Below are 13,045 nucleotides of genomic sequence, written 5' to 3'. Positions count from 1 at the left end.
ACCCTTGGATGTTGTTCGCTGGCGACTGTAGAAGGAACAGCTGGCAGACGTTTTTAGTACAACTTCGTGAACGTGTTCGCCTTTCATCTTGTGTTATTTGTTTTCCTGTTATTTTCCATTTGAATTTTGATTCTTTCTTACTGTCCCCCAATTCGTAAAACACAAAATACATCTACATACATTCTTCCACTACGATAACTAATTGTTTTTACTGTTTATTTACTTCTTCTTCGACGCTCCACCCATCTCGTCTAGCTGCTGCTTCAGCTCCTTCAAGTCCCTGTCCGGCACATAGCGAGCTTCCTCCTGCTCCCAGGTGTGCTCGGTTACCTTCAACGTAACGCCTTCCGGTAGGGCCGCCTGCAGTGTACGGAGCAACAGCGGATACAGCGGTGCCTGTACCTTTTCCACCTGCACCGTACGCTCGTAAACGGTTAGCTTATACTCGCTATCAATCACGCTCGAGTTTGGTTTAAACTTTTGCACGTTTAGCTTCTGTGGCGGCTGTGCGTATCCGTCCGCTATCTCCAGATCCATCGAATCCGCCACATTGTGGATGAACCTTTGGTAACTTTCCAGCAGCGGATAGTCGTAGCCCTTGATGGTAACGTTGAGCGTTTCGTACAGCGGATATTTCGGTTTCAGCAGCTGAAAAGAGAGATAGGAGAAGGCAAAACGGTTTGTTTAAATGTTGTACTAAAATCGTCCCATTTTAGAACACCGCGCTTTTCATCTGTCATTCATCTGTCATTCTGGCAGGCGTCGCTTGAACATCAATAAAAATAACGGTCGAAACAGAGCCAGCTCCCTTTACCTGCATCTTCATCCGCGCGCCGTGTTTTAGAGCAATATTTTACACATTCCGAAGCAAACAACGACAAAATGCCACGGCCGAAAAGTGCACCGAGATCACTATCGGAAAGAAAGGAGCGGAAAAGCAAAGTCCGAACATTGCGTAGCCAGGCCCAATCGGATCTGTTTTCTTCCAGCGAGGAGGAAGAAGATGCTTCCCAGCGTAACCGACGCGGTGCAAGTAGCGCAAGTGCACAATCTTCGGGCACACAAAACCGGTCACGCTCGGTCGAGACACCACGTCCAACATCTACACAATCACAATCACAAAGAAGCCAACAGACCGATGAGTCCAGAGCATCACGCAGCGCCGCCCGCCAGCATACACCTTCCACAAGCGATGAAGAGGAGGTAGACGAGGAGGAGCACGATCCGTCTCAGCGTAATCGACGAAGTCGCAGCAGCACACGCACACCGTCCGAACCCGTTGCTTCCACCTCACAGCGTCGGTCAGTGTCTGCCGGTCCGCCGGGAGGTGGTTCAACATCACAAAATGTACGACCGAACCGAAAGCCCAGAATAGCACCACTATTAAAGGAAATGCTCAGACTACAGCTATCCTGGCACCATCTCATCCCGAAGGCGAGCTTCGGCCGATTGGTGCGGGAACTGTTTGACCACCGGTATCGCATCACACCGCAGGCACTGGAGGCATTGCATGAAGCGACGGAAGTGTTTCTCGTGCAGCTGTTTGAGGATGCGTACAAGTGCTGCTTGCACCGTGCCAGAGTGACGCTCTCCCCAAAGGACATTGAGCTGGTAATAATACTACGACGAGGGATCAAATAATTACCTCCAGGTAGTCCGGCTCGTACATGCGATTCGTGCAGGTAAAAGCAGAATGACTGAAGGAACGAGCGCCAGTTCCGGAAAATGCCCGTGCATGGTTGAGAACAGCGGTCTGGAAGGAAGCGGTAGAGCGGTTGAGTTGAAAGCAACAGAACTCAGACACACGAATATGTATTTTGCTATTCTTACCAGCCTGCGAGCCATCATGACCTGTGAATATCAAAACTTGTTTTGTTACTTTACTTATAATAAAAAGTTCTATTTCCCTGCCACGACGGGAACAAACGAGCTAGCCCCCGGGTGGTTTTGTTATTATGTTAACTCTCCTCTATCTGTCAAATAGCGCGTGTGAGGTTATGTAATGTACCAAAAACACAAACACAGTTGAACATGACGCGAGGGGGAATGGGATCGTGTCCAGCTCAGTGTGAATAAAAGTGGCCGTTAAAATGCAATCCGCAGTCCAAAGTGCATGCTTTCGGCAGTTACCGGGCTGCGCCCAAACCTGCACCCGATGGTACGCCACCAGCAATAGACGCAGCGTGCTGCGCCAGAACGTGTCCCGTCTGCCGGTGCATCGTTTCCCGGTAGCGAAGCCGAACGACACCCGCGTGTATGTGTGGGGTTTGGCCGCAACGGGAGCGCTCGGTATGCAAACGTCCCTGAAGAAGCAGGCACAAATTTTCACCGACTTTGTGCAGCATCCAAGCAGGCTAAGCTTTGCCGAAGGACGGCACACTGTGGCGGATGTGGCTGCCGGGTACGGATTCACCGTGTACGTGGTCGAAAAGTCGGACGGGCCGGAAGTGTGGGGCACGGGCATCAACACGGACGGGCAGCTGGGCGTACAGAAAGCACCGGGACCACACAAGAAACCGCTGGAACTGACCATCTACCCGGCCCCGATTGATCTTAGCTCAGCGAAAACGGAACAACGCAATCGGGTAGTCGGAGTAAGCGCTGGACGAGCTCACGTGCTGGCACTTACCGACGACGGATCCGTGCTAGCGTGGGGCAACAACGCATACGGGCAGTGTGGACGGAAAATCGTCGCAGAAGAGGATTATTTTCGCAACCCAGTGGTGAACACTATCAGGCTGGAGGAACCGGTTCAAGCCATCGAATGTGGACAGGATCACAGCATGATGTTGACGAAAGCGGGGCGTGTTTATTCCTGTGGCTGGAGCGATGATGGCCAGGCGGGACAGGGTCGGTACGGGTTGATCGATACGCCCGGTCCCGCGGAGGGCGATATGAAGGGTGAACGGATTGTAAAGGTTTCCAGCAGCTGTGATACGATATTGGCCATTAATGGTGAGTGTGTTACCGGGGGGTGGGACGTTGAATTAGAGCGTTGGTTATTAATTATGTTCTCCACTCCCTACAGACAAAGGAGATCTATTTGGCTGGGGCAATTCGGAGTACGGTCAGCTGGGAGACGTTGCTCAAGACAATCCACAGATTAACATCCCACGGTACCTGCCCTTCGCGAAAGAGTGTGGCAAAATCGTTGACATAGCAGCTGCCGGTTCATACTGCCTTGCTTTAAATGGTAATAGGGGAGTGTACGGATTGAAAATACGACATTGTGTGCTTACAAATTGTCTCCTTTTTTCCTTGCAGAACACGGCGACGTATTTTCCTGGGGCTACGGTATCCTTGGCTTCGGTCCGGAAGTGCAGCACCGGCCAACGCCTACCCGCATTCCGCCAGCACTGTTCGGGAGGAATGAATTCTCCCCCAACGCAAAGGTGATCTCGATCGCGTGTGGCATTACCCACTCGGCGGCCATCAATGATCAGCACGATCTGTACATGTGGGGCTACAACCGGTACGCCTGTCTGGGGTTGGGCCACAAAAACGATCAATTCTTCCCACTAAAAGTGGCACTTAATGCACGCGTACAGAAGGTGACGTGCGGGGTCGATCATACCATTACGCTTTGCAAGGCGTTTGTGTAGGGTCGGAAATGTATTAACTAAGAGTGTTCTGTAAATACGTGTAATAGGCTTTAGCAATTCAATAGAATAACGTTCATTTAAACGACTTTAATCATCTTTATTCGCTTTTTCCATTCCTCAAATGCTTCCGACACGAACGGCTTTACTGCTTTCCGTACTTTTTACCGTGCGTCAGGCGCATCAGCAAATCCAGTGCCCATTTCGGGCGATCCTTCGGTACCATATGGCCAGCATTGCGTACCAGTACCTCTACCAGATTGCCCGCCTCCTTCGCGTACCCCGCAATCTCCCCGTCCACTCGCCAGATGTGCCGCGGGGCTTTCTTGTAATCTTCCATGCCGGGGAAGTTCAGCTTCGTGACGTAGTTCATCGTGAGCGGGTACGCCACAATAATGTCCAGCTGACCGTTGTAAATGACCACCCGGTACGAGTGCAGCAGCTCATTCAGATACGGCATCACCGACTGCATCACGTCCAGCTTCAGATGATCCTCGACCTTGTTCTCGCCCTCCAGATCGTGGAACGAGTTGTTGCCGACGTGAATGGCACGGCGCGTTTCCGCCAGCTGCAAAAACTTGCCCATATACTCATCCGACGGATCGGGACTCGTCTGCAGGTAGTTGAAATACGTCGTGAAGCCTGACGCATTCTTGAACAGCGAGCCGCTCGGGTACTGGTCGCCATTGATCAGCTCGTCGAACACGTCGAACGCACACTCAAAGTCCTTCTTGCTGATGCAGTCCCGGCCCTTCGCCTCGTACTGATGGAACTGGTCGCGCGTGTTGCCATCGATCAGCCCCAGCTGGTACAGGTAGTCGCCGTACACGAGCTGATGGAACGGATCGCACAGCCCATTGCCGATCGCAATGCCCTGCATGTTGAGCTTCACCTTCGCGTCGGCATTGTGCCGGTGGATGGTATGGGCCACGGCGGGCACATACTTGCCACCGTACGATTCACCCGTCACAAAGAACGGGTGCTGCTGCAGATCGGGAAACAGGGCAAAGAACTGCTGCAGCGCGTTGTGAAGGTTCGCACCGACCTGCGTCTCGTTCGTGGAGTAGCCCTCCTCCTTATCGGTAAAGCTGAACCCCGTCCCGACAGGGTTATCGATGTAGATGAGATGGTGGTTCAGGTGCCAGCTGTACTTGCGCGGCTGCAGCTTCATGTCACTGCGCACCGAGAACGGCCCATTTTCCGTAAACAACCCGTACAGGGACGATGCTCCGGGACCACCCTGCAGCCACAGCACGACCGGTGCTTCGCGGTCCAGCTTGGCCGCAAAGTACCAGAAGAAGAGGTTCGAGTTGGTCGCCTCGTCCACCGTCAGGTATCCCGAGTAGCTTTCGACATCCGCCGGAATGGCGGAATGGGTCACACGAGCGGCTTGCCGGCCTGCTTCGATCGAATGGTTGGCGATGAAGGGCGTCAGGAACAGGGGCTCGCCGACGTCTTCGTGCGGTGCGTGTGGCATAGCCTTAAACCGAGGGTACGGGTTTAGGAACGAACGCTTGGCGTCGATCACCGTAATGTCCCACAGCCCCAGCAGGAGCAGCGTACAGGGTACGAACAACATGGCGTCGTGAGGACTTGCCTTTCTCTGTAATGGCCGATATGTACGCTAATTGAATTAAACACAATTCAGCAGCAGCAGCAAGCTGTGGTTGCTACGCTTGGGACGGCACAAAGAACACTGATCCACGAACAGGGGAACGACGATCGTCGTCGGGTGCTCGCACCAAGCGAATGGAAATGGAGCGAGAGTTGAGATGCCGATGATGGATGATGATGATGATGACGATGATGGAAGATTGTTTGATGCTTGGTTGCCATGTATGTGGTGTGTCATTGCTGAGAGAAAGAAGAAATTGATTATAATGTATGTTTGAGAGAACTCACAAAGAGAGAAGCTTGTAAAAAATACAAATTCAAGATAACGTTTTATGGTAATCGGAAATAGAATGTGCTCACACCAAGTGTACACAAACGAAATTTAAAAATAAACATCCTTAGATAATCGTAACTGGAAATCCACTTCTAAAAACCAAACAGCGCGCAAAATAGAATGGACCCGTTACCGTTGCTGGATATTTATTTGAAAGCGGCTTCACTGTTTCTATTTATATTATCACTTTATCAATACGCTGAACTTTCTTGTGGCCTTAAAAGTGTAGTAGTGAGTTGAAAATAGCCGGCTCGGCTGTGGCGATAAAACAACTCAGCATCGCCAACCGTCGCTTCGAGCTGTAAACAAACCGCGCGCGGCGCAAAACAACACAACCCTCGCTCACACCACTACTCACACACACCACGTGGGGACGATGTTGCTCGTTAAGTGTAGTAAACCCCCCCTCCGATGCAGCCCCACCCCCCACGAATCCACAACAGAACATAAACGCGGAAATCTTTCAGTGTATGTGTGTTTCAATGTGCATATGTTACGCGAACTCACCTCCCCTCTCCCCCACACCTCCCTTTTTCTTACTGGGTGGTTCTGTCAACACACTCGCGCGATCCGGCAGTTCTCTTTGCCCACCCCAAACAAACGCAAAAAACATGCGCGCACCCTCGAAAAACGACCCCACCGAGGGCGGAACATGGAAAAGGGGGATGAAGGAGGTAGCACATTTTTGACAGCGTGAACCCACCAACACTTCACAACCTGATGAAATGATTCATCGCCCCGGTTGGTAGGCGCAGAACGGTGGCGATGTCTACATAGATCCGCGCTCAGTTCGTGGCATAACGTTGTACATCGAACAGCAGCAGCAGCAGAAGTAGCAGCAGCTTCTTCGGCTAAAGGGTGTGTGGGGAAGTGTGCCTTGTGCTGCTGTTGTTCCGATTGACGCAATCATGGAGTGGTAGTGGCGTGTGAATGTACCGTGCTTTTTTTTGTTCCTTCCCACCAAGACAAGAAAAAGGGTATTCTTGGCGCTGCGGACCGGTTTGCTACCGAAAAGGGTGTGTGTGTGTACTTGAGGAGCCCATAATTACCTGCATGCGGGCATAGGAGCGAGCGTGCGAAAACAGAGGAAAATGCGGCAAAAGTAATGCCGACAACGGATGTGTGCTATTCCCGCAGAACAACAGTGTGCCTTACATCCAAGTAACACTTGGCAACACATCATACACACGCATACGGGGCGAGATTTGTTTTCTTCCCTGCTCCTGCAAAGAAGTTGTAAATAAGCGAACGTGCAATCGGGGTGCGGTGGAAAATATTCGAATTTTGGGAAAATTCTGGAGCAGCCCTCCCGCAGCAACATGTCTACCTCAAACTGGGACAAATTTGTGCTGCTACTGTGGAAGAATTGGATCATCCAGAAGCGCCACTACATGCAGACGCTGTTCGAAATAACGATTCCGGTGCTGGCCTGCTCGCTGCTCATACTGGTGCGCGGTCTCGTAACGCCTACCATCTACACCGAAACGACGACCTTCCGAACGTTAAATGTTCGCAGTTTGGCCATGATACGGTAGGTAGCACGCCGTCGGAAACACGCTCCACTCTCGCAGAGGCTAGCGATGTAACGCTTGTAGTAACGCTCGCGCTCCCCCCTTTCCAGCGAGATGCTAACGACTCATCCGATCGAGCTGAAAATTGCCTACTCACCGCACAATGACGTGCTCGACCGGGTGGTGCACCGTGCGGCCCGGCTACTCGGCAGCGACGTCCTTCACCAGGGCTACAACGATAGCGAAAGCATGTACAACGATCTCGTCACGCATAACTACCTCGCGGGGCTGGAGTTTGACCAGCAGTTCAAGGTAACGACGCTCGATTCTGCATCGCTTGCGTAATTATCCGCTGATATATTGATCCATCTTTCAGAACATCACGAGCCTTCCGGAGCGGGTCGACGTTGCCATTCGGATGCCGAGCGAGATGCGAACGACAACCCTGCCGGGGGCTCAGTTTTGGGCCAACTGGCGCACCTTTCTGATCTTCCCACAGTTTCAGGTGTACGGTGCGCGGGCCGTCAACGCGAGCGACGGTGGCTATCCGGCCAACTACTACGCGGAAGGGTTTGCCTCCGTCCAGAATGCGATCAGCCGTGCGGTACTGGAGATGCACAGTGGCAGGGAAGATGCAGTGCCGCACGTTGATCTTCAGGTTCGTACCTGAACCATCTCAACTTGGCTTCAACAGCACACTCACACACTCCTCTCACCCACAGCGCTTCCCTTATCCACCCTTTTACGATGATCCACTGCTGAGGGGGATGGAGAATCTGTTCCCCTCCATCATCATGGTGGCCTTTTTCTACTCCTGCATCAACACGGTCAAGTTTATAACGCTCGAAAAGGAGAAACAGCTGAAGGAATCGATGAAGGTGATGGGCCTGAACGGATGGATCCACTGGACGGCCTGGTTTGTGCGCACCGTGACGCTTCTAACGTGTTCGGTCACGCTCGTCACCGTGCTGCTCAGCTTCAATCTTACCACCAACACGAACGTGGCCATCTTTCAGTTTTCCAACCGGTTTCTGATCTGGCTGTTTCTGTTTGTGTACAGCATCACAACGATAATGCTCTGCTTCATGATCAGCACCTTCTTCTCTAAGGGTATGTCGGGTCGTGTTGGAGACTAAAGCAATAACTAGAAGCTCTAACCATTCTTTCCCGCTTACTCTCTCGTCAGCGAACATTGCCTCGGGAATGGCTGGCATCATCTGGTTCTACTCACTCACGCCTTTCCACCTGACGTACGGCAGCTACGACAGCATGTCACTGGCGGCAAAGCTCGCTTCTAGCCTCTGGTGCAACACGGCCATGGGCTACGGTGTGATGCTGTTCATGAAGCACGAAGGCACCTCGATCGGGCTGCAATGGGACAACCTGTTCTCCCCGGTCACCGTCGACGATCAGCTTACGATGGCACACATCTTCGGCATACTTCTGTTCGATGCCGCCCTCTATCTCGCTGTGGCACTGTACATCGAGCAGATCGCTCCCGGCCAGTTTGGTGTACCGCGCCGGTGGAACTTCATCTTCACCACCAGCTTCTGGATGGAGGAAGTGCTCCGGCGCAAGTCAACCACGGACATCGTTGGTGGTAGCGTAGCGACAGAGGAAGCCGAGCGTTTAAAATCATCCGGCCGATATCATGCAAACATGGAGGAAGATCCCACCGACAAGCAGATCGGCATAAGTTTGGTGGGACTAACGAAGGTTTACCCCAGCAAACGTACCATCCGGCCGGCGGTTAGTGGGCTTACGGTGAACTTTTTCCGAGATCACATTACCGTCCTGCTCGGCCACAATGGGGCGGGCAAATCGACCACGATGGGCATGCTGACGGGCATGTACCCACCGACGGCCGGGTACGCTACGATTGAGGGTCACCGGATCGGAGGCAGCGCCGTGAATCAGTTCCGCAACACGCTCGGTTTCTGTCCGCAGCATAATGTGCTGTTCGATGAGCTGACCGTTGCCGAACACATACGGTTCTTCGCTCGGCTGAAGGGCATCCGGGAGGACGAGTACATCGAGCAGGAGATCGACAAGTACCTGCAGGCGCTTCGGCTCGAACCCAAGCGCCATGCGCAGTCGCACACCCTTTCCGGTGGTATGAAGCGCAAGCTTTCGCTGGCCGTCGCTCTGTGCGGTGGTTCGCGGGTTGTGTTCTGTGACGAACCAACGTCCGGAATGGATCCCGGCGCAAGGCGCACCGTTTGGGATTTGCTGCAGCAGGAAAAGCGCGACCGTACCATTATCCTTTCCACGCACTTTATGGACGAAGCGGACGTGCTTGGCGATCGTATCGCTGTCATGTGCGATGGGGAGCTGCGGGCGGTCGGTACGCCGTTCTTCTTGAAGAAACGCTTCGGCGCCGGCTATCGGTTGGTGTGCGTGAAGCGGCCCGACTGTAAGCCGGACGTGCTCACGAACTTGATGCGCAAACACGTGCCGGATGTGGCGATCGAGTCGGACATTGGTACGGAGCTAAGCCTGCGACTTCACGAACAGTATCGGGGCAAGTTTCAGCCAGCGCTGAAGGAGCTCGAGCAGAACGTTGACCAGTGTGGCATCTCGAGCTACGGCATTACGCTGGCCACGTTGGAGGAAGTGTTTATGAGGTAAGTCAACTGGGTACACTGCTGTGGCAAGCACTCACCCGTATCGTCCTCGGTTCACAGGTTGGGCAGCGATAGTTACAACGAAGAGCTTGCACAAACCAGCAATGGAGGCAGCTCGAAGGATGGAAAGCATCTCACGAACGGAACGCACCCGGCACCGCCTCCAATTACCATCACGGAAACGTACGAACTGCAAAAAGGCTTACCGCTCCTCTGCAGCCAGATACGGGCCATGTTCAGCAAGAAGTATCTCAGCTTTATACGATCGTGGAAGATATCGTTGCTGCAAATACTGCTGCCCACAATGTTTGTCCTGCTAGTTATTGCAGTCGTACACTTCTTCCCGAACAATGTCGTCCTGCCGCCGCTGAAGATAACGCTCGGAAGCTACGATCGTACTGTTACCGTTCTGTCGACGAACGATCGCAATGCATCGATTGTTGCCGCATTTCAAGAGACGATCGCGGATGCGCCACGACCCGATCGACACGAACTCATAGTGACGAATCGAAATTTTCATGCATTTATTTTAGAAAGGGTAAGCATCTTTGGGCAACTTAAATGAAGCGTGGATTAAGCTCGATCCTTTCTTTCACTTCCTGCTTCAAATACAGTCCTTGGAAAACATTCGTGCCGTGGATAATACGTACATGATAGGCGCCTCCTTGGATGCGGCTCGTCGCACTTGCATTGCCTGGTTCAACAACAAGGCGTACCACACGATACCCCTGACGCTCAGCGTGCTTTACAACGCGATCGCACGCACGATCTGCACCAATTGCAGCCTCACCGTGACGAACAAACCGCTCCCGTACAGCAGCCACGTGCGGTTTCTGCGCACCCAGTCCGGCAGTAACCTGGGCTTTCAGCTTGCCTTTAACTCCGGCTTTGCGATGGCGTTCGTCGGTGCGCTCTACATTATGTACTACGTGCGGGAAAGGGCCACCGGGTCGAAGCTGCTACAGTTTGTGAGCGGCGTGAACGCGATCACCTTTTGGGCCGTTTCCTTCCTGTGGGACTTTGGGGTGTACTGTGTGGCGATGGCACTGTACCTCGGTACGCTGGCCGCCTTCGGTGAGGAGGGCTGGTCAACACCGCAGGAGCTTGGGCGCGTCGCCTTTGTGTTCGTTTGTTTCGGGCTGGCGATCATTCCGTTCACGTACCTCGGTGCGTACTGCTTCGAGGTACCGTCGACCGGGTTCATCAAGATGCTGATCTTTAACATATTCACCGGGACGGTCGCGTTTACGGCCGTGTTTCTGCTGAAGGTGAAGGACTTTGATCTGGCGCACGTGGCAGAAACGATGGAGTGGTTCTACCTGGCATTCCCGCTGTTTGCGCTCAGCCACAGCTTGAACAACATCAACGTGATGCAGATGACGCGCCAGATCTGTGATGCGCATTGCGACGCGATGCCACTGTGCACGCCCAAGCTGGCTTGCAAATTCAACAAACTGTGCTGTGGTAAGTCGTTGGAATGACTTTTATCCTAGAGGTTAGTGTTTTACAATGTCCTTTTTTGTCCCTTTTTCCCTAGACGTGGAGATATTTTCATTCAAATCGAGTGGAATAAACCGTAATCTCGCTTACCTGCTCGGCGTTTCGGTGCTGTCGTTTGCCATACTGCTGCTTAAAGAGTATCGCATCATGGCCGAGCTGAACGTGACCGGCTGTGTGACGAGCTGGTGGTCGAATCGAAAACGCCGGGCAGCACCACAGACCACCTCCGACGAAACGGAATCCATCGCCATCGGGGAAGATTCGGACGTTGCGGACGAGCGCATAAGGGTAGACCATCTCTACGAGGAGCGCGTGCACCAGTCACAGACCGGGGAGGCTTTGCTAATGCTCCGCGATCTAACAAAACACTACGAAAGCCGAATGCCGCCCGCCGTCGATCGACTCACGTTTGCCACTGGTGAGCGCGAGTGCTTCGGGCTGCTGGGCGTGAACGGGGCCGGCAAAACGTCCACATTCCGGATGCTGACCGGTGATCGAAGCATCAGTGCCGGGGACGCGTGGGTTGCTGGGTACAGCTTGCGGACGCAGCTTCCCGCCGTGTACCGGAAGATTGGCTACTGTCCCCAGTTTGACGCGCTGCTCGAGGATCTAACTGGGCGTGAAACGTTGCACATCTTTGCCCGGCTGCGGGGCATTCCGAAGCAAGCGATCGGCTCGATCGTGGACAGGCTTGCGGTGGAGCTGCACTTTACCGTGCACCTGGACAAACCCATCCAGGCGTACAGTGGAGGGACGAAGAGGAAGCTGAGCACCGCGCTCGCCCTGCTCGGCGATCCGGTGGTGGTGTATCTGGACGAACCGACGACCGGGATGGATCCGGGAGCGAAGCGCCATTTCTGGAACGTAATGTGCCGGGTGCGGTCGGAGGGTAGAACCGCCCTGGTGCTAACCTCCCACAGCATGGAGGAGTGTGAGGCGCTCTGCACGCGGCTTGCCATAATGGTGAACGGCGAGTTTCGCTGCCTCGGGTCGGCTCAGCATCTGAAAAACAAATTCTCCCACGGGTACTTCCTCACGATGAAGCTGAAACGAACGGGAGACGGTTCGAGTAAGGAAACGGAGCAGCGAAAGCAGGCGATCAAATCGTTTATGCAGCAAACCTTCTCAGTTCGCGCGGCCACCGCCGCCGGTAGTAGTGGTGGTGGTGCCGGCGGCAGCGGCACAGCCCGCCCTGGCCCCGTCGCTCCCGTCGCCGGCGCCGCAGGGGGTAGTGGTGGTGGTGGTGGTAAAGCGGTTCTGAAGGAAGAGTATCACAACTACCTCACCTATCACATCCGGGACTCGGGGCTCCGCTGGTCGGAGATGTTCGGCATGCTTGAGAAGGCCCGGGAGCAGCTGCAGCTCGAAGACTACGCCCTCGGGCAGACAACGCTCGAGCAGGTGTTCCTCACACTCACGGCTACCCAGCGGTCCTGCAACGAATAATAGATCAATTTTCGAATCCTAGTCTAACACTGTATACATATTGCTTTCTCAGTACTTTCATCACCGGGGGGAGGGCAAGGGGAACGCACGGTTTCCCCCGGGTACGTTAGGTTAGTATACGTTTCTGCATCTCTCTCAATGACAATATATAGGAACAAAATCGTAGTAGATGCCTTATTGCCCCGCCACACACTCTAGTCTAATTTACATTTCTTTCCAATGCCGGGCTCAGGCAGGCTCACTAACACGCACGGCAGCACTTACAGCGCGAACAAATAGCTCGAATATGGGGGGGTCTCGGCACCCGACCGACCTGATTGTGATCAACCGCGACTTAATATTACCGCGAGAAGTATTTCCGCTTCGTAGAGGTTGCGCAGAGGTGCAAATAAAAAGTTGTTACACTTTAACGAAATG

At 53.5% G+C, this 13,045-nt stretch overlaps 4 protein-coding genes across 4 annotated transcripts; 2 read left to right on the top strand and 2 right to left on the bottom strand.

The window, feature by feature from the left end:
* Nucleotides 1-177: 177 nt before the first annotated feature.
* LOC120895707 (39S ribosomal protein L48, mitochondrial) lies at nucleotides 178-1,976 on the bottom strand. The gene is made up of 3 exons (XM_040299266.1): nucleotides 1,831-1,976; nucleotides 1,646-1,753; nucleotides 178-648 (listed from the first exon to the last, which is right to left on the bottom strand). The coding sequence occupies exons 1-3, from the start codon at nucleotides 1,846-1,848 to the stop codon at nucleotides 220-222; spliced, it is 555 nt and encodes a 184-aa protein (XP_040155200.1). The 5' UTR covers nucleotides 1,849-1,976; the 3' UTR covers nucleotides 178-219.
* A 12-nt stretch (nucleotides 1,977-1,988) lies between these two features.
* Nucleotides 1,989-3,693, top strand: LOC120895706 (RCC1-like G exchanging factor-like protein). The gene is made up of 3 exons (XM_040299265.1): nucleotides 1,989-2,955; nucleotides 3,029-3,193; nucleotides 3,265-3,693. The coding sequence occupies exons 1-3, from the start codon at nucleotides 2,091-2,093 to the stop codon at nucleotides 3,600-3,602; spliced, it is 1,368 nt and encodes a 455-aa protein (XP_040155199.1). The 5' UTR covers nucleotides 1,989-2,090; the 3' UTR covers nucleotides 3,603-3,693.
* Nucleotides 3,675-5,379, bottom strand: LOC120895705 (venom serine carboxypeptidase). The gene has a single exon (XM_040299263.1). It carries the CDS (start codon nucleotides 5,176-5,178, stop codon nucleotides 3,745-3,747), a length of 1,434 nt encoding a protein of 477 aa, XP_040155197.1. The 5' UTR covers nucleotides 5,179-5,379; the 3' UTR covers nucleotides 3,675-3,744.
* Nucleotides 5,380-6,075: 696 nt separating this feature from the next.
* On the top strand, nucleotides 6,076-13,043 carry LOC120895704 (ATP-binding cassette sub-family A member 3-like). The gene is made up of 8 exons (XM_040299262.1): nucleotides 6,076-7,078; nucleotides 7,169-7,370; nucleotides 7,435-7,716; nucleotides 7,781-8,168; nucleotides 8,245-9,682; nucleotides 9,743-10,220; nucleotides 10,297-11,146; nucleotides 11,220-13,043. The coding sequence occupies exons 1-8, from the start codon at nucleotides 6,867-6,869 to the stop codon at nucleotides 12,626-12,628; spliced, it is 5,259 nt and encodes a 1,752-aa protein (XP_040155196.1). The 5' UTR covers nucleotides 6,076-6,866; the 3' UTR covers nucleotides 12,629-13,043.
* Nucleotides 13,044-13,045: the final 2 nt, after the last annotated feature.

This window comes from Anopheles arabiensis, chromosome 2, assembly GCF_016920715.1.
Source record: "Anopheles arabiensis isolate DONGOLA chromosome 2, AaraD3, whole genome shotgun sequence".
In the NCBI taxonomy this organism is placed as follows: Eukaryota; Metazoa; Arthropoda; class Insecta; order Diptera; family Culicidae; genus Anopheles; species Anopheles arabiensis.
This window is presented reverse-complemented; position numbering and strand designations above follow the sequence as displayed.